Source organism: Sardina pilchardus, chromosome 1 (genome assembly GCF_963854185.1).
Source record: "Sardina pilchardus chromosome 1, fSarPil1.1, whole genome shotgun sequence".
NCBI classification, from domain to species: Eukaryota; Metazoa; Chordata; class Actinopteri; order Clupeiformes; family Clupeidae; genus Sardina; species Sardina pilchardus.
Window position 1 is genome coordinate 30,344,426 of NC_084994.1, and position 21,791 is coordinate 30,366,216.

Below are 21,791 nucleotides of genomic sequence, written 5' to 3' on the forward strand. Positions count from 1 at the left end.
TCAGAGGCATCCACTTCCACAACAAACTGACACGAAGGATCTGGCATGACCAGAATGGGAGAAGAGGTGAAACGCCTTTTCAGTTGTTGGAATGCCTTCTCCGCCACTTCAGACCAGGAAAACCTGACAGAGGAGGATGTCAGAGCGGTTAGAGGGGAGGCAAGAGAACTATAGTTACGAATGAATTTCCGATAAAAATTAGCAAAACCCAGAAACTTCTGCAGATCCTTGCGGGACTGAGGGGTAGGCCAATCAACGACTGCCTTAACCTTAGAGGAGTCCATCTCAACACCACCTTCAGAAACGACAAAGCCCAGAAAGGACGTGGAGTGTTGATGGAACTCACATTTCTCTGCCTTTACATAAAGTTGGTTCTCTAGCAACCGCTGAAGAACCAACCGGACATGATGGACATGGTCACGAAGAGACCTAGAGAAAATTAAAATATCGTCCAAATAAACAAAGACAAATTTGTTTACCATATCCCGCAGTACATCATTGACTAGTGTCTGGAAAACAGCTGGGGCGTTGGTTAATCCAAAAGGCATTACGAGGTACTCGTAGTGCCCTGTGGGTGTGTTAAATGCCGTCTTCCACTCATCTCCCTCCCTGATTCGCACTAAATGATAGGCATTGCGAAGATCCAATTTAGAAAACACTGTGGCACCCTGTAACAGTTCAAAGGCAGAAGACATCAAGGGAAGAGGATATCTGTTCTTAACCGTGATATCATTGAGGCCCCGGTAATCAATACAAGGTCGTAATGAACCATCCTTTTTGCCCACAAAGAAAAACCCTGCCCCTGCTGGAGAGGACGAGGGACGGATAATACCTGCTGCCAAAGAGTCCTCAATATACTTATTCATGGCCATATTCTCAGGGGGCGCCAGAGAGTACAGACGACCTCGAGGCGGAGAAGCTCCAGGCAGCAGCTCAATAGAACAGTCATACGGTCGATGTGGTGGTAGAGAAGTTGCTCTGGACTTGCTGAAAACGGGTCTCAGGTCTTGGTATTCCTCCGGAACTCTTGACAGATCTGGAAACTCCTCAGGTAGCTCAGAAAAAACAGGAAAGCGGTTAAGGGCAGACCTCAGACACTGGGAATGACAGAATGGGCTCCAGCCCAAAATAGAATTATTCTCCCAATTAATGTGCGGGTTGTGTTTGACCAACCAAGGGTGACCAAGGACGATGGGAATCAGTGGTGAATCAATAACATAAAGTGAGATCTCCTCAGTGTGGTTACCAGAGAGCATCAAACTCACCGGGGAAGAGATGTGGGTTACCTCGGCGAAACAGGTCCCGTTTAGTGCGGAGGCAGTCAATGGAACTTGCAGGGTGGTTACCGGAACTCCCCATCTGGTGGCCAGTGATACATCAATGAAGCTCTCCTCAGCCCCAGAATCAATGAGGACCGAGGTGGTGTGACGCTGGCTCCTCCACATCACAGTAGCTTGCAGAACAGTGCGAAGGGATGGGGAGATCTTCGAGGGAATTGCGCTCACCAGTACTCCCCGCTTCACTGGTGAGCGTTGTCTTTTAGAGGACAGGTTGAAACAAAATGGCCACGCTGACCACAGTACAGACAGGCACGAGATTCCAACCGTCGCTGTCTCTCAGCTGGTGAAAGACTAGTCCGGTCTAACTGCATTGGCTCAGGCGGAGCCGGAGTGGACGCCCTTGATCCCACCTCGAGGGCCTGAAGAGGAAAACTGGACCCTCGACGAAGCGGAGATCTACTGGTTGTCTTTAGCCGGTGAAGCTGATCTAGCCGAGTGTCCACACGGATAGCCACATCCACCAAGCCATCAAAAGTAGAGGGTAAATCGCGGGGAATGAGCTCATTCTTAATCCCTTCAGAAAGACCATTGAAGAATGTGTCGTACAGGGCTTCAAGGTTCCAACCAGTAGAGGACGCCAGAGTCCGGAATTCAATTGCAAAGTCAGACACTGACCTGCGCCCTTGACGGAGGTTAAGGACCTCACGAGCAGCCTCCCTTCCCTGTTTAGAGCGATCGAAAACCTTCTTCATCTCACCAGTGAATTGCGTGAAGTCATCCTGGATCGCCACCTGGTTGCTCCAGATGGATGTTCCCCACTCACGAGCTCTTCCAGACAACTGGGTGATGACGTAGGCAACCTTAGAACGATCGGAGGGAAAAGTCAATGGCTGTAATCCAAAAATCAGCTCACACTGAGCTAGGAATGACTGACAGGCGAGGTTCTCGGGCTGGAGGAGGTGGTACTGAGGAGGCTATCTGGAGCTGTTGCACCTTAGCGGCAAGGTCGGTCACACTTGCTGTAGCTGCCTCCAATGTCCGGGAAACAAACTCAAGTTGTGCCTGGTGTTTCCCCAGTGTTGCTCCATGCCGTTCAAGAATCTTATTTATTTCCGCTGGGTCCATTGTCTGGTCAGATTGTAATGTCAGGTATTGTAAGAAGTTTGGACCCAGATGCAGAAATAAGTTCAAGGGTTTTTAATTCAGAGAAAATCACAAAGTAGTCCAACAGAGAGCGTCCCGTCAAACGGCGAAAAACTGAACAAAATTGCTGGCCCTGGGCCACAAAAACTGAGCAAGGAAAAGATGACAAACCAGAGCGCAGTCCAAGGAAAAATCCAAAAGGCAGAGTAAATCCAAACAGGCCGAGTCAGAGTAAATCCAGACAGGCAGAGTCAGAGTAAATCCAGACAGGCAGAGTCAGTAAATCCAGACAGGCAGAGTCACACACGAACTTGAAAGAACAATCTGACAAACTGGGGTTGACAGAGCACAGAATAAGTAGGCCTAATCATTAGGACTTAACACAAAACAGGCAGGCTTAATGATAAGCAAACAATGCGCAGGTGATTACAAAATGGCCGACAGTTGGGGGCGGAGTCACCACCCCAAAACAAACAGAAGCACATGGGCACAAACACAAAATGTCCAGCAGGTGTCCATGAAGATGCAGGGATACTGACAAATGCACAAACCTAAAATCTGAATCAGGAATATTTGCAGTGCTATGGATGTTGGTTTGTGCATGAGCTGGGCTGGATGGGTGTGCATGGATTAATATTAATTCCTGTAGGCACCACTGATGCAACTTGCTTGGGTAAAGCCTCATACATTAAAGATGGATCGTAAAATAAGCTGAACCATCATAACTAGGCTAATATTTTGATTAGCCCATTTTTATTGAGCTGATTGACTGCAGGCCACAGTGTCACTCTGCCCCAATTCTGTCATCCATCTCAGTTGTTGTTGTTCTCACATCTGTTAATGAGGAAATAGGATTGTTAATAAAACAATGTGAACTTGTGGAATGTAGAAGGGGATTCTACAAGGAAGAGAATTCAAACACTCGAGGCACAGTGATAGCACCAACAAGACTGAAGTCACACAGATGCACACACAGACACACACATGAAGAGTTGAAACATGTACCACCTTCCCCATACCAAGCGCAATGCACAGTTTCATATTGTATATCGGTGAAGCAAGACTTGACTGATGAATGTTATCTTCTAACATTGAGGAAAAGGTCATTATCACCTATATATTCTCTAATTAAGCAATAAGCCCTGAGAGGCCATGGTTTATAAATACTGTATAATAGAACAGCTAAGGGGCGTTGTTAGGCACGACGCAAAACGGAGTGCCTTTAAACCCCCTTAATTGTTCTAATATACTGTATAAACTACAGACTCGAGTGGCTTATTGCTTTTCTAAAACAGTTATGTTGATCTAGCAAGATTTCATGAAACAAAGGCACAGCAACAAAAAATGTAATGATGTATTCATAGATAATCATTCTTCCAAGGTGTGAGGCTATGCTGGAATAAACAACGGCATTGAACACGAATCAGCCAATCATAATCAAGGACCGGAACTATCCGTTTTAGAAAAGCCTACATGTGACTTAACATGGGTTAAATAAAGTCTCACCTTCCTCCGTACCATATTCAATACATAGTCCTACAGTGTCTAATTCACCTCTTTGAATGTTTTTCCCTTTCATTACCATGATGAATGCAACCATGGACAACATATTTTTTTTCATCAGTTTAGAATTGTGCCATTTTCTCTCCGTAGCTCTGAATTTGGTGTACTACAATCAGAGGGTATCATTTAGCCAAGGGTGAGATGGTATGCTTTGGGTCATTGTCTTGCTGGAAGATAAACCCAAGTTGTAGTTCTCTTACTGACTCAGATGGTTTGTCCTCCAGTGTTTCCATGTATTTTGCTGAATTTATGTTACCCTTGACCTTTAGAAGCCCTCCAGGACCTGCTGCAGAGAAGCATCTCCACATCATGATGCTGCCACCAGCATGCTTCACAGTGGGGATGGTGTGTTGGTGGTGTTATGCATTCTGCAGTGTTATTTGCTAAACAAGGTATCTAGTCTGATGGCCAAAAAGTTGAATTTTGGTCTCATAACATCAAAGGACCTTCTTCCATTTGACTTTGAAGTTTGTCACATGGGGTCTTTGGGGGAACTTTAATCAAGATCTAATATGACACTGCAACATTTAATAATGTTTTCTAAACAAAGTTCGCGAGGAGCCTTTAGAGATGGTAAATGGTCTGCATTTACAGAGCGGAGGCTGCCAAGACGGAGGCTGCCATGCAAGGCGCCAACCTGCTCATCGGGAGCACTGGGGTTAGATGTCTTGCTCAAGGACACTTCGACAGGGTCAGGAGGAGTTGGGGTCAAACCAGCAACCTTCCAGTTACTAGACGACTCCTCTACCCCCTGAGCCACTGCCGCCCATGATGATGATTGACAGAAATGAACTCACCCGCCTCCCCCTGCAAGGGTATTCCTTTTCCTTATGCCACAATCCCCGGCGTTCACAAAATTATCCCTCCTCCTCCTCCTCCATTTTACTGATAGCCCACTTACTCATCCTCCTTCATTACACAGGGGGTGCAACCAGCCATCGCTTTAACATGATCGCTGCATAAGGCATTCCAGGACCACGGCCAGCTACCTAGCCAAACATTCTCTTAACGTTACACCCAAGCATAACAATCATACCGATGGGCGAACCAGTGCATTAACATGTTAAAATGAAAAGATCAAATGGTCAAGATCAAATTGAAACATATGAAAAGCTTTGTGTAGTGTTTGATGCATGAGGGTTCAAACTGTGCTGTGCCACTGTGCCACAATTCACCTCACCTCACCTCAGTGACGGGCTTGTTTTGTCTGTTTGCATATTTGTCCTCTCCAGCAGCTCAGAAACACTTCAGGGAAAGCCCCAGGGGAAAACCATTCAAATGTTGTTCTTGATCTTGACAGTGACATGTTCCTGTATTGGGACATATTTGATCTTTACAAAACCGTGAACGAGAACAAAACTGAAGGTTATTGTAGCGTTTATAGGGCTGTGTAAAGATGTCCCAAATGAGATGTAATGTGTGAATGTTGAAGGATAGACCGTTGTTTGTACTGTAGCCTATACAATGTAGACTACTGTTAAGCTGGCCAATGCACAAACCTAAATCGGAATCAGAGGAATATTTGCAGTGCTATGGATGTTGGTTTGTGCATGAGCTGGGCTGAATGGGTGTGCATGGATTAATATTAATTCCTGTTTGCACCACTGATGCAACTTGATTGGGTAAAGCCTCATACATTAAAGATGGATCGTAAAAATAAGCTGAACCATCATACCTAGGCTATTATTTTGAATAGCCCGTTTTTATTGAGCTTATTGACTGCAGGGTAGTGTCACTCTGCCCCAATTCTGTCATCCACCTCAGTTGTTGTTGTTCTAACATCTGCTAATGAGGAAATAGGATTGTTAATAGAACAATGTGAACTTGTGGAATGTAGAAGGGGATTCTACAAGGAAGGGAATTCAAACACTTGTGGTGGCACAGCACCAAGAAGACTGAAGGCACACGGCCACCTACACACAGACACACATGAAGAGTTGAAACATGTACTACCTTCCCCATACCAAACGCAGTGCATCGTTTCATAGTGTATATCACTGAAGACAAGACATATCTTCTAACATTGAGGAAAAGGTCACTCTCACCTATACAGTATATTCTCTAAAAGCCAATAGATGTGACTTAACATGGGGTAAAACATGTCTCACCTTCCTTCATACCACACTCAATACATAATGTCTAAATCACCCCTTTGAATGTGTTTCCCTTTTATTGCCATGATGAATGCAAGATATATGTTTTTTTTTCTTTAACAAAAAGCCTCTTTAACATAAGGCAATTGAATTGAATATGTATTAACCCCTTCAAGTCAGCACTTAGAAGATACCCCTTTGGCCACAATCACAGCACAGCGTCTGTGTTGATGGGTTGCAATTAGGCTTGCAAATCTGAATACTGCTATTTTACGACATTTTTCTTTGCAAAACTGCTCAGGCTAATATGAAAAGCGTTGTGTCGTGTTTGGTGTATGAGGGTTCAAACTGCATAGTGCCACTGTCTGTGCCCCACCTCACTTGTCTGCTCGGTTTGCATGTTTGCCCTCTCCAGTCTCCAGCACCTCAGAAACACTTCAGTGGAAAGCCCCAGGGTGTAATCGCTTAACTGTTGTTCTTGTTCCAGTTCATTCCTTTAGCGTGCAATGATAGAAAAACATGCCAACTGATGAGACTAATCATACTCTGGAACTTGTTGCCCAGCAACATTGCTTATAAAGTTTGATTTTAGGTGATTAATGACATACTTGCTCTTCACATAATTCTGCACTTTCTATTATGCAAGATGTACAGTAATTACATTTAAGTAAGTACATTTGATGTCATATTAAATTACATTTTAAACTTTAAACTCATTAAAGAAAAGCATTCACACATTCATGCATATACTGTCTTCGTGATAGGCTATTTGTGTATATGTGCTGCTTAAGTGGAAAGTGTTTGAGAATAACAACTTTCTTCTGCCTAAGAGACAACCCTAACTCTAACCCTACCCCTAACGCTGTTACATCTCATAGAATACTGATATCAGGCATAAAAGTCACAGCTGAACTTGAGTGGAGTCGTACAAGTCCCTGGCAATACAAGCCCAGATTGCTTGATATTGCACTGAGTAATGCTATCGGGAAGGATCATGACCCTTTTTGTGGGTTTTTAACATTTTATGGTCAGGGCCATAGGCTTTCCCCCAAAATTCACACTTTTACTGTTGAGGCCACTGTTCCCACCTAGATTGGCCTACCATCAAATGTTCGACCTCTTTGGAAAGCGGAGACCCTGTAGTTAGGAAATAACCAGAATAATTGTGTGACGTACTGGTACAGCATTATAGAGCCTAGAATATTGTTTTTTCCTTTCTTCCGGATAACAAGCATCTCTGGACTGACCTCTGGGTCACGTTAATGGATTTAGAAACACAACTGAGCCCTAGCACCAGTTCTTGTGAAGCTGTTTGCAAAAGTAGATCAATATCTAGCATGAAATATGAGTATTGTAGACCATTATTTGCAACGGTATAATTCCCTATGGAAACTCCCCATAGGACTTTTGGCTATCCAAAATGCATACTGACAATCAAATGCTTACTGCACATGAACCCCTTTGTGTAGAAGCATAATCTTAGTGTCAAAGTACTGTACGGTGGACGTCATTGCAGTAAATGATGTTATACTGATGCCAAGGTCGATAACCCATGATTTTTTTAAATATATATATCATTTTTGTGCTTCAGATGTTACATATGGCAAAATATCTCAATATTCTGATCACAAGTCTGGGCCAATTCATAGGTCAGCACCAGTCAGGGGCTACAGTCAATGTTTTGGACTTTTATGATGTCATCACATGGCAAAAAGTATTGGTTTCTCAAACTAGATAGGTGTAAGACAGCCATCAGGCACCAGACCAAACCTTACGTTGTCAATTGTCTCAACCTGAGCTTTAATAAAAGTGTAGCGCATGGTGAAAACTTCCTCAGTTTATTGAGCGTAAGATAAGAATAAGCTTTCCATCGCCTTGCCTACTATGTGAATGAAAGAGAGAGCAATGCAAATTCGGTGAAAACACGTTCCGAATAACAAAATCCCGGACGATTCTGAAATTCCGCCCGGACATATTTTTAGGTTTCAAAAAGAGGACATGTCCGGGCAAAAGAGGACGTCTGGTCACCCTACTTTTGCCCCACCTTGCGCCGGGTGCAAGATGCACTAAAATCTGCTGTGAACTCTATGAGTACTGCCGTCTTACCTACCGCCATTACTGTGCGTCTGTGGCGGTGTGACACTTACCGGTGCCTTCAAATGGCTTTTCAATGAAAGTATCCTGTCAGAGAATGTCTAATAAGAGATCTTTCTCATGAAAGAAAATGTCAGGTGAAAGGGAACATTGGGTAGATGACGTCAGGCAGTGGCCATTGATGTCAACAATAAAACCGAACGCTGTCATTACTGGCTGTGTTGCTGATATATTCACAAGCTTCAGATGTTGCAAACAACTATTAGCCACGACAAGTTGTACCAGTTAATACATGTTCTTACAGGTGTTCAGGATTATTTTATTAATCATATGTACTTCATCCACGTTTGACAGACATCTTGGTCCTCCGCTTGACCAGGAACTCTGTGTAATTCGTATGGTCGTAAACATGGGTAGTCAATGTGCAACAAAGGAATTTCACAAACGGTTTTGTTCCAGGCCTGTATTTTTGTACTGTTGCTAAAACAGCCGACCACACAACACACTCTTCCCGGCATCACTGAACAGCATACGTACTAAAAAAAAACTACAGAAAAAGGCTCTTCACTTCCGTGTTTCACCAGATCTGTGTATAAGGCCCATTGTCTTTGAAGTAGTGCAGTTGGCAAATAAATAAACAAACTATTTGAATTGAAGAGAAAGTATCACCTTTAATGCCTTTATTTTGCCATAGTCTGACAATATGAAAAAATCATGTTGATGCTAACAAAACATTTCTAACAGAAAGAGAAAGAATGATATAGACTTTCCATTATCAATTACGCTTTAGATAGATCCTCTTGATTTTAATCATGTTGGACTCTAAAACAAACAAGTGAATTTTAGAGAGATTGTCACGAACGCCTTTCTTTTTGCCATAGTCTCACGTGGGATAGTACGCCCTAACATGGAAAAAATCAAGTTGATGCTTTTGATCTGAGAGAGAGAGAGAGAGAGAGAGAGAGAGATGCCATTGCAAATTATGCTTCAGATAGAGACACCCTCTTGATTTTCATTGTGATGGACTTCAGAGAGTAATAATAGCCTTTCCAGTTGTGCCAATAGATTCCTGTCTGGGACGCCACACTACCCTTCCCCTTGTACAACCCGTTGGGATTGGCAACTAAGCAGGAACCGAACCAAAAGCCACCATCATGGAGATCTGCACAGTTGGAGGAACTGGAATCTTGGTCTTTGTCGTAGGTTGAGAACTTCCTCCCGTTCACATAACTTAGAGAATCACCTAGAAGACATGACGATGACAAAACACTGTGACGTAAGTGATCAGAAGATAAGTCATGCTGATGAGACAAGACTTTTGATCATCCTGAAAACCCCAAACTCACCCGCTCCACCGTTCATGTATCCGCTCAAGCGAAGCGCGTAGCCATCGTCCTCGGGGTCGATGGAGAAGGACAAGTACTGGGCGTAGACGCGAGCCCTCTCCCAGTCCTCCATGTCCACCCGCAGCTCGTACTTGCCCCTCCAGGTGAGGCTGAAAATAGTCTCCAGACCTGCAGATGTGAGGACATTCATGTTGAACTCTTCCTGTTTCATGAACCATTGACTGTAATATCCTCAAAACAATGTGTATTAAATTTTAACCAAGGACCAAACCAAACACACCAGAGAGGTATCTCACCCCTCCCTTTAACAGAGATACTCTACACAGTTTAGTTTCTGCTTGGGGGACGGGCTGCCCCAACTTTATTTGTTTCCAGTTGTTGGAGACTAGAATGCTACTGAGACCTGTTCTTTTTTACAGTGTCCTCAATAAATGGGCATCTAGCAAATCATGAGGAGATGTTTTTGTTATTGGCTCGAAATTGCATACAGTTGCTGACTGTACCTTTAATGTGGCTAACAATTGATTGAATGCATGTTTTTGAGATGGTACGTGTCACACCAGAGATTAATGTCAGTACAACTAAATAACTCTCTTGATTTACTGAGTCAAATCACTTCAGTTAATGAAGATGGAGATAGGAAAACAGGAGGAGTATAACTGATGAGTCTGTTTTGCTTCTGTAGGTGGAAGTGTCAATCAAATTCCCCTAGAGGGAGCCAAAACAGAAACGTTCCTCCCCTTGACCCACTCTGAGAGTGAAAACTGCAGTGTGCTTACCGAGCCAGTACTCTCCGTTCTTGTTCCCAAAGCCCTCCTTGTAGTGATCCCAGGGCCGGTAGAAGTTTACAGTGCCATCCATTCTCCTCTGGATCACCTGAGGAGATCCACCATAAAAATGTGTCAATCTTGTTATGTATGTCTTGCACATCTAATGTAGCCTACATATACAGTAGGCTAGGAGATGCTGCTCAAGGATTTACAGTATGTTACAACTCTACAACTTTAAAGCTCTTCCTTTTTATATATTTCCAGTCTATTGATGTTGCTACTCATTATTTTGAAAGTTTTACTGACCGTCCATTGCCCGTCCTTCCCGTGGATCCCGTCCTCTGTACACCCCATGTCACAGTACACCTCCACAGGCTTGTCGGCTGTTGTCGGGTAGATGGTGTAAACCCCGTTATGCACTGATCCATTCTGGTAGATGTCCTCACAGTCCAAGGGCAGCAGACTTCGACCGACGGGGTGTGAGTTCACCACCAGGGGGAGCAAAAGAGCTAAGATGGTACAGAGCTGCAAGGAAAGAAAAAACAAGCAAGAAGCGGGTGGGGAAATGAAGCCGTTTTTGTAGTGTTGTGATATCATGGTCCACAGATTCATATATTTGTGTTGTGTGCATGTGTTTTTGTGTGTGTCACTCATGCTCCAGTTTGGCATCTAACATTTTACATAAACTATAACTAACTAATTAATTAACTAAATCACATGTCCAATCTGTAATACTTTGTAATAAAATGTAATAAATGAATGTTTTGTTCTCATTTGTAAGGCATTGTTCCTACATTCATGCATTTTACATTTATTGTTTTTGCTATAATTTTTCTCACTATAATATTGTACAATTAATGTAACATAGTTTCAAAAACTAATGCTGTGGTACCATTACTGTCTGTCCTGTCTTGAATGTTATTATTTCACTGTCTATGTTTTAGCAAATGTTCTTTGTATTACTTTGTATTATTTTGTGTCCTTTCTACTGTACAGCACTTTGGTCAGCTTATGCTGTGTGTAAATGTGCTTTATAAATAAATTTTACTTACTTACTTACTTACATTTTAAACTTCAATAAATTATCATTTTGAATCTAACTGATGATACCAAAATAGAGCACTTACCATGTTGGATGTAAGTTTCTGGTTACTGAACAAGGTCTAATGTCGGTAAAAGGTCTTCCTTGTTTCCTAACAGCAGAATGAATGGTGCTCTGGATTTTTGCTTTAAATACAAGCTAGAGAAAGTAAAAAAAAAAAAATTCTGAAAAAAAAAATCTTTGGAAATAACAAGATAAACTGGTTAGTGGTGATGAGATTGTCTCATGCATAATGAATGTGTCAGTGTGTGTGTGTGTCTGTGTGTGTGTGTGTGTGTGTGTGTGAGAGAGAGAGAGAGAGAGAGAGAAACTACCTCTCTTTCTCTGTGTGTGTGTGTGTGTGTGTGTGTGTGTGTGTGTGTGTGCGCGTGCGCGCGCGCAGAGTTCAAATGCTTTGTAATAACACAGTTTCATCTTATTTGCTGAAGTAATAGTGTAATGTTTTCTTTGTGTATACTTTGAAACATACTTTGAAGCGCTCAACCCAACAATTGTGTTTTGTTTTTAAATGCATTCCAAGACAGGATGAAATTGTTTCCAATACAGGGAACATCAAGGTCTCTGAAAGGCTTTGGTAACAATAACCCATAAGTATTACATTACCTTGTAACAAGATCAGGATTTATACGTTTTTTTTAGATAATTATTCTTAAAAGAACACGCTACCGTTTTATGAAATTGGGTTATTCACTGTCTCACATGTCGTTGAAATCAAAAGCATTTTTATCTCTGTGCATGCACTGTGTTAATCCGGCAGCAACCCCACTAGCTTAGCAGAGTGAATTGAATCTCTCGGTGAGCTATCAAAAGAAATCCCTAATCAATTCTTGTGATGGAGTTCAGTTACCTGATTTCCAATGACCATAAACACCGGACCCCCGTCAATTAGTGTTAAGACCTCGCCCCTACACACACATATTTGAAATGTGGAACCCATGGGTTTACACCAAGATCAGTTTGACTACCAGCATGTGGGGTTGTATGGTGATGAATGCACTGGTGACATTTCTCATAATAATTCATAATGATATGTCCACCGTGCCTATTTCTTTAGTTGATGTGTTGTTCATATATGAGGTCGCGGATGACTTATGAATTCACTAAAATGTCAATTCCCGATGATTTATGTACCCATACCATGTGTTACTAGAAGTGATGTGACTCAAAGTTTAAAGTTTCACTGTCTCCATGGAGATAATGAGGTCCTCTCAGAAGCAAACATATGTCCAAACTCCAAACTCTGTCATCCATGTCTTTATGGACCTTGCTTAGTACACTGGTGCACAGTCATGTTGGAACGAGAGGGGGCCATCCCCGAGCCGGGCTTGGCCATTTAGTTTCAGTGAAAGGAACTCCAAATGCTTCAGCGTTAGCCAAAAGATTTTGGACAATTCCATGCCCCCAACTTTGTGGGAACAGTTTGGGGATGGCCACTTCCTGTTCCAGCATGTCTCTCTACCAGTGCACCAAACAATGTCCATACGGACAAGGATGACAACGTTTGGTGTGGATAAACTTGACTGGCCTGCACAAAGTCCTGACCTCAACCCAATAGAAAACCTTTGAGATGAATTAAAGAACAGACTGAGAGCCAGTCTCCTCGTCCAAAATCAGTGTGTGACTTCACAAATGCGCTTCTGAAACAATGGTCAAAAAAGGCCCCAAAACACACTCCTAAACCTTGTGGAAAACCTTCCCAGAAGAGTTGAAGCTGTTAGACTGTAGCTGCAAAGGGTGGACCAATGTTATATTAAACCCTATGGATTAAGAATAGGATTTGACTGAAGTTCATATGGGGGTCAAGGCAGGTGACCCAATACCTTTGGCAATATAGTGTGTGTGTGTTTGTGTGTGTGTGTGTGTATATATATATATATATATATATACATATAGAAGCAGAAGCAAACATATCCTGCTACTACAAGCACAGCGTCGTTGATGTCTTGAGAATTATCTCATGGCCTCTCCATCCTCTATCTCCTGTTCTCCATTCTCATGACCCAACTGCACTCACGTCTGCATTTTCTTCTCTCTAGAATATATGCAGTGTTTATTATTGTTAGCAATAGACCTTTTACACACAAACTGGAAATATATTAAGGATGAGTAAACCCAGTTAGACTTTTACGGCAAGCCTGGTTGCCCTACCAAAGTACCGATTCTCGATTATCGATAATCGATTATCGATTCTGTTTTATCCAAAAATGTAACTAGATTACTAGATATTTGTACAAGATATACGCAGCAAGAAGAACAGAAATCTGTTAGAGAAATGTGGGTAAATGTTATGAACACTGCCAGCTCACATCTATCATCTGCCGCTATGGTAACCGGAAGTTGTGATCTTCTTGTATGCTACTAATGAGGAAATAGAGTTGTTAATCAAACGAGGTGAACTTGTGGAATGTAGAAGGGGATTCTACAAGGAAGAGAATTCAAAAACACTTGACATGGCACCAAGGAGACTGGAGTCACACAGCGGCACACACACAGACACACATGTCAAGATTTGAAACATGTACCTTTTCCCATACCATGCACAATATATCGTTTTATACATCGTGTTTTGTACATTGGTGAACTACAGTAAGTATATGGCTGATAAATATTGTCCGCTAGAAACTATATATTTTCTAAAAGCCTACACTCTTTGTATGTGACAGGTAAAGAAAATATCTTACCCTCCTCCATACCATATTTAATACATAGTCCTACAGTGTCTAATTCACCTCCTTGGAGGTTTTTCCCTTTTATTTCCATGAAAAATGCAATCATGTTTTTTTTTCTTCAGTTTTTGTGCCATTTTCTCTCCGTAGCTCCGTAGGTTTGTCCTCCAGTGCATTTATACAGCACTTTTATGGACTTCTGCGATCACCCAAAGTGATTTACATTATCATGCCTCACATTCACCCATTTACACATCGATGACGGAGGCTGACAAGTCGCCAACCTGCTCATCGGGAGCACTAGGGTTCGGGGTGGGGTCAAACTAGCATCCTTCCAGTTACTGGACGCCTCCTCTACCTCCTGAGCCACTGCCGCCCATGATGATGATTGACAGAAATTATCTCACCCGCCTCCCCCTACAAGGGTATTTCAGCTGGCTTCCTTTTCCTTATGCCACAATCCCTGGCGTTACTGCTAGCCCACTTACTCATCCTCCTTCGTTACACAGGGGGTGCAAGCAGCCATCGCTTTAACGTGATCTCTTAAGGCATTCCAGGACCACGGCCAGCTACTTAGCCAAACATTCTCTTAACATTGCACCCAAGCATAACAATCATACCGATGGGCGAACCAGTGCATTAGCATGTTAAAATGAAAAGATCAAATGGTCAAGATCAAATTGAAACATATGAAAAGCTTTGTGTAGTGTTTGATGCATGAGGGTTCAAACTGTGCTGTGCACTGTGTCTCAATTCACCTCACCTCACCTCAGTGACAGACTTGTTTGATCTGTTTGCATATTTGTCCTCTCCAGCGCCTCAGAAACACTTCAGGGAAAGCCTCAGGGGACAACCATTCAAATGTTGTTCTTGATCTTGTTCCAGTTCATTCCTTTAGTGTGTATTGACAGTGACAAGTTCCTGGTTCCTGCATGGGGAAACGTTTGATGTTTACACAAATGTGAACTGGAACAAAACTGAAGGTCATGATAGGGTTTAGGGCTGTGTAAAGATGTCCCAAATGAGATGTAATTATGCGTGAATGTTGAAGGATAGACCGTTGTTTGTACTGTAGCCTACTATGTAGACTACTGTTAAGCTAACCAATGCACAAACCTAAAATCTGAATCAGAGGAATATTTGCAGTGCTATGGATGTTGGTTTGTGCATGAGCTGGGCTGGATGGGTGTGCATGGATTAATATTATTTCATGTAGGCACCACTGATGCAACTTGCTTGGGTAAAGCCTCATACATTAAAGATGGATCGTAAAAATAAGCTGAACCATCATAACTAGTCTAATATTTTGAATAGCCCGTTTTTATTGAGCTGATTGACTGCAGGGTAGTGTCACTCTGCCCCAATTCTGTCATCCACCTCAGTTGTTGTTCTCACATCTGCTAATGAGGAAATAGGGTTGTTAATAAAACAATGTGAACTTGTGGAATGTAGAAGGGGATTCTACAAGGAAGGGAATTCAAACACTTGTGGTGGCACAGCACCAAGAAGACTGAAGGCACACGGCCACCTACACACAGACACACATGAAGAGTTGAAACATGTACTACCTTCCCCATACCAAACACAATGCATAGTTTCATAGTGTATATCACTGAAGCAAGACTTGACTGATAAATGTTATCTTCTAACATTGAGGAAAAGGTCACTCTCACCTATATATTCTCTAAAAGCCTATAGATGTGACTTAACATGAGGTAAAACATGTCTCACCTTCCTTCATACCACACTCAATACATAATGTCTAAATCAGGGGTGTCAACAATAATCGATTCGGCGATGCATCGCAATGCGGGGCATGCACGATTCAGCATCGATGCGGCAACGTGCCATAATCGATTATGTCACTATTTATTTTCTGGCCTCGAGTACAGTAAAGTTGACGTTTCCATTAATTCCGGTGGCATTTCCAGAGCAATGTTGCAATGACATGCGCTGCCTGTACAGTGTTTCCCCACACATAGACTAATTTGTGGCAGTGCACCACAGATTCAACACAGCCGCCACATATGTGTTCTGTTATTCATTATTTTTTTAACGCAATATAAAACACGCATCGTATTCGTAAAGCTGCATTTCTTGCCCCTACTCCCCCTTCGTCTCTTGCTCACACACACAGCCACAGCCCCCCTCTCCGTGCACAACACGTTTGTCTCCATGAACGATTTCCATTGTAGACTATGCGTGCAACTTTACCGAACAGTATAAGTAAAGCCCCTCTCCGCACTTTTTTGGTAAACAAGCCTAGGCTACTCATAGCGCTTTAATGTAGTCAGATCTTTCCATAACACTTGTTGCAACGCTAATAAGACTAGCCTAAGCTAGGCCTACATAATGTCAACATTAATTTTTATTTAGGCCTATAGGTCAATTAGAAAACCTAACAAATGTGTTGTTGTTTGTGTAACCCAGACATCAGCAACTTTCATTTTATACGACCAATCACTTCTCGTGGCAGCTCCCTCACGGCTGCAACTTGTGCACTCGCTTGTGCTTTTTAGCGGTATGTCAGATCACAGAGCTGCCTGAGCCTCTACGTCAACAATGAATGAGAAAGTATTATCGCGCAAGTAGGCTATGCTACACACATTTCCCCCCTAAACATATAGGCAATGAGAAGCCTTGAATTAATAGTTTCTAATCCCCTAAACATACAGGCAATGAGAAGCCTTGAATTAATAGTTTTTTAATGTATCAGACAATTTTTCGGGACATTTAGGGCAGGATTAGGGATCGGGACAACTGCTTGTATTTCGTGACTGTCCCGATTTTTTTGGTCACCCTAAGGAAACTGAACAGTCCAACCAGTAGACTGTGGTAAGCTAGCCAACTATGCTACTGTTTACAATATTATTTTAAGGCTTTAAGCAGACAGCTGAATTAAAGAGGTGTAGTTGTATGAATATAGGCTATAATATGCATAACGTGAGCTGTCATGAATATCAGAATTTCAATATTTTCTCTTTATATCAGGATATGGGTTAATATAATACTCCAAGGTTTAAAATGTTATTACAATTTCAAGGTCCCCCGTCCCCCGTCCCCCGTCCCCCCACATAACAGCCAATACAATCTTTAGTTCAATATGACTGCTTGAATTGCCTGTCTGATGACAAATTTGCCTTGTTGTGTGCAGTAGAATTTTGATGCATTGCAATGCATCGCAATGCATCGCAATGCATCGTAGAATCGAATTGAATCGAATCGTTACCTGGTGAATCGGAATCGAATCGTGAGGGCAGTGCCAATGCACACCCCTATAAATCACCCCTTTCAATGTGTTTCCCTTTTATTGCCATGATGAATGCAAGATATGTTTTTTTTTTTCTTTAACAAAAAGCCTCTTTAACATAAGGCAATTGAATTGAATATGTATTAACCCCTTCAAGTCAGCACTTAGAAGATACCCCTTTGGCCACAATCACAGTACAGCGTCTGTGTTGATGGGTTGCAATTAGGCTTGCAAATCTGAATACTGCTATTTTACGACATTTTTCTTTGCAAAACTGCTCAGGCTAATATGAAAAGCGTTGTGTCGTGTTTGGTGTATGAGGGTTCAAACTGCATAGTGCCACTGTCTGTGCCCCACCTCAGTGACAGACTTGTCTTCTCGGTTTGCATGTTTGCCCTCTCCAGTCTCCAGCACCTCAGAAACACTTCGGTGGAAAGCCCCAGGGTGTAATCGCTGAACTGCTGTTCTTGTTCCAGTTCATTCCTTTAGCGTGCAATGATAGAAAAGCATGCCAACTGATGAGACTCGTCATACTCTGGAACTTGTTGCCCAGCAACATTGCTTATAAAGTTTGATTTTAGGTGATTAATGACATACTTGCTCTTCACATGATTCTGCACTTTCCATTATGCAAGATGTACAGTAATTACATTTAAGTAAGTACATTTGATGTCATATTAAATTACATTTTAAACTTTAAACTCATTAAAGAAAAGCGTTCACACATTCATGCATATACTGTCTTCGTGATAGGCTATTTGTGTATATGTGCTGCTTAAGTGGAAAGTGTTTGAGAATAACAACTTTCTTCTGCCTAAGAGACAACCCTAACTCTAACCCTACCCCTAACGCTGTTACATCTCATAGAATACTGATATCAGGCATAAAAGTCACAGCTGAACTTGAGTGGAGTCGTACAAGTCCCTGGCAATACAAGCCCAGATTGCTTGATATTGCACTGTGTAATGCTATCGGGAAGGATCATGACCCTTTTTGTGGGTTTTTAACATTTTATGGTCAGGGCCATAGGCTTTCCCCCAAAATTCACACTTTTACTGTTGAGGCCACTGTTCCCACCTAGATTGGCCTACCATCAAATGTTCGACCTCTTTGGAAAGCTGAGACCCTGTAGTTAGGAAATAACCAGAATAATTGTGTGACGTACTGGTACAGCATTATAGAGCCTAGAATATTGTTTTTTTCCTTTCTGCCGGATAACAAGCATCTCTGGACTGACCTCTGGGTCACGTTAATGGATTTAGAAACACAACTGAGCCCTAGCACCAGTTCTTGTGAAGCTGTTTGCAAAAGTAGATCAATATCTAGCATGAAATATGAGTATTGCAGACCATTATTTGCAAAGGTATAATTCCCTATGGAAACTCCCCATAGGACTTTTGGCTATCCAAAATGCATACTGACAATCAGTCAATGTTTTGGATGTCATCACATGGCAAAAAGTATTGGTTTCTCAAACTAGATAGGTGTAAGACAGCCATCAGGCACCAGACCAAACCTTACGTCGTCAATTGTCTCAACCTGAGCTTTAATAAAAGTGTAGCGCATGGTGAAAACTTCCTCAGTTTATTGAGCGTAAGATAAGAATAAGCTTTCCATCGCCTTGCCTACTATGTGAATGAAAGAGAGAGCAATGCAAATTCGGTGAAAACACGTTCAGAATAACAAAATCCCGGACGATTCTGAAATTCCGCCCGGACACATTTTTAGGTTTCAAAAAGAGGACATGTCCGGGCAAAAGAGGACGTCTGGTCACCCTACTTTTGCCCCACCTTGCGCCGGGTGCAAGATGCACTAAAATCTGCTGTGAACTCTATGAGTACTGCCGTCTTACCTACCATGGCAGTGGCCATTGATGTCAACAATAAAACCGAACGCTGTCATTACCTCCGGTACCGGAGGTTATGTTTTCGCCGGGGTTTGTTTGTTTGTCTGTTTGTCTGTCTGTTTGTCTGTTTGTTTGTTTGTTTGTCTGTTTGTCTGTTTGTCTTTCTGTCTGTTTGTCTGTTAGCAAGATAACTCAAAAAGTGATGGATGGATTTCGATGACATTTTCAGCGAATGTCGGGCATGACCCAAGGAAGAAACGATTACATTTTGGGAGTGATCCGTAATTCCGTCGGGATTCCGGAGCCATTTATGTGTTTAGCTTAGTGGTGTAATGGCATGGTATGGCCACGTGGTGGTGATCTGAAAAGTTTAGGTTCAAATTTATGACAACCTTTAGGAAGAACAATGCAGGCGGAGGTCTGCGCTCTCTGAGTGCTTTTCTAGTTACTAGCTGTGTTGCTAATATGTTCACAAGCTTTAGAAGTTTTAAACAACTATTAGCCACGACAAGTTGTACCAGTTAAATACATGTTAGGTGTTCAAGATTATTTTATTAATCATATGTATTTTATCCACGTTTGACGCACATCTTGGTCCTCCACTTGACCAGGAACTCTGTGTAATCCGTATGGTCGTAAACATGGGTAGTCAATGTGCAACAAAGGAATTTCACAAACGGTTTTATTCCAGGCCTGTATTTTCGTACTGTTGTTCAAACAGCTGACCACACAACACACTCTTCCCGGCATCACTGAACAGCATACGTACTAAAAAATAACTAAAGAAAAAGAACATTTTGGGGTGCATCTAGTTTTATTAATCACATGTATTTTAACCACTTTTGACGCACTTCTTAACATTTCGCATCTACAGCTAACGTCTGCCTACGCCAGACCAATGCGCTACTTCCGTAGCAGCCAGGCACGCATTAATGCCGGCGTTGCTTCACTTCCGTGCTTTGCCGGATTTGTGTGTAGGGCCCATTGTCTTTGAAGTAGTGCAGTTGACAAACAAATAAACAAACTATTGGAATAGAAGAGAAAGTATCATCTTTAATGCCTTTATTTTGCCACAGTCTGACAATATGAAAAAGAAAAAATCATGTTGATGCTAACAAAACATTTTGATCTGACAGAAAGAGAAAGAAAGATATAGACTTTCCATTATCAATTACCCTTTAGATAGATGCTCTTGATTTTCATCAAGTTGGACTCAAAAACAAACAAGTGAATTTTAGAGAGAGTGTCACCATGAATGCTTTTCTTTTTGCCATAGTCTATAATGGGATGTTATGGCTCTAACATGGGAAAAATCAAGTTGATGCTTTTGATCTGAGAGAGAGAGAGAGAGAGAGAGAGAGAGAGAGAGAGAGAGAGAGCGATGCCATTGCAAATTACGCTTCAGATAGAGACACCCTCTTGATTTTCATTGTGATGGACTTCAGAGAGTAATAACTGCTTTTCCAATGGATCCACTGGATTCCTGTCGTGGACACCACTCTACCCTTCCCCTTGTACAACCCGTTGGGATTGGCATATAAGCAGTTATTGAACCAAAAGCCACCATCATAGAGATCTGCACAGTTGGAGGAACTGATGTCTTGGTCTTTGTCGTAGGTTGAGAACTTCCTCCCATTCACATAACTTAGAGAATCACCTAAAAGACATGACGATGACAAAACACTGTGACGTAAGTGATCAGAAGATAAGTCATGCTGATGAGACAACACTTTTGATCATCTTGAAAACCCCAAACTCACCCGCTCCACCGTTGATGTGTCCGCTCAAGCGAAGGGCGTAGCCATCGTCCTCGGAGTCGATGGAGAAGGACAAGTACTGGGCGTAGACGTGGCCTCTCTCCCAGTCCTCCATGTCCACCCGCAGCTCGTACTTGCCCCTCCAGGTGAGGCTGAAAATAGTCTCCAGACCTGCAGATGTGAGGACACTCATGTTGAACTCTTCCTTTTTCATAAACCATTGACTGTAATATCCTCAAAACAATGTACATTATATTTTAACCAAGGACCAAACTAAACACACCAGAGAGGTATCTCACCCCTCCCTTTAACAGAGATACTCTACACAGAGTTTAGTTTCTTTTTGGGGGACGGGCTGCCCCAACTTTATTTGTTTCCAGTTGTCGGAGACTAGCTACCTACTAAGACCTGTATTGTTTACAGTGTCCTCAATGAATGAGCGTCTAGCAAATCGTGAGGAAATATTTTTGTTATTGGCTCGAAATTGCATACAGTCACTGACGGTACCTTTAATGTGGCCTTTAACCTTAAACAATTGATTGAATGCATGTATTTGAGATGTTACATGGCATCACCAGATTGTCAGTACAACTGTATAACTCTCTTGATTTACTGAGTCAATTCACTTCAGTTAATAAAGATGGAGATAGGAAAATAGTATAACTGAGAAGTCTGCTTTGCTTCTCTTGGTGGAGGTGTCAATCAAATTCCCCTAGGGGGAGCCAAAACAGAAACGTTCCTCCCATTGACCCACTCAAAGAGTGAAAACTGCAGTGTGCTTACCGAGCCAGTACTCTCCGCTCTTGTTCCCAAAGCCCTCCTTGTAGTGATCCCAGGGCCGGTAGAAGTTTACAGTGCCATCCATTCTTCTTTGGATCACC

At 42.2% G+C, this 21,791-nt stretch overlaps 2 protein-coding genes across 2 annotated transcripts in view; both read right to left on the bottom strand.

Moving 5' to 3' along the window:
* Nucleotides 1–8,824: 8,824 nt before the first annotated feature.
* On the bottom strand, nt 8,825–11,487 carry LOC134072389 (microfibril-associated glycoprotein 4-like). The gene is made up of 5 exons (XM_062529086.1): nt 11,417–11,487; nt 10,596–10,814; nt 10,299–10,395; nt 9,520–9,687; nt 8,825–9,416 (listed from the first exon to the last, which is right to left on the bottom strand). The coding sequence occupies exons 1-5, from the start codon at nt 11,417–11,419 to the stop codon at nt 9,154–9,156; spliced, it is 750 nt and encodes a 249-aa protein (XP_062385070.1). The 5' UTR covers nt 11,420–11,487; the 3' UTR covers nt 8,825–9,153.
* Nucleotides 11,488–20,186: 8,699 nt separating this feature from the next.
* LOC134072462 (microfibril-associated glycoprotein 4-like) overlaps nt 20,187–21,791 on the bottom strand; it is a 2,515-nt gene continuing 910 nt past the window's right edge. Inside the window, exons 3-5 of the mRNA XM_062529204.1 lie at nt 21,694–21,790; nt 20,914–21,081; nt 20,187–20,810 (exon numbers count right to left, since the gene is read on the bottom strand). Of these exons, the coding sequence (XP_062385188.1) occupies nt 20,548–20,810; nt 20,914–21,081; nt 21,694–21,790 (528 nt within the window). The 3' untranslated portion in view covers nt 20,187–20,547. The remainder of the gene's footprint in view (nt 20,811–20,913; nt 21,082–21,693; nt 21,791) is intronic.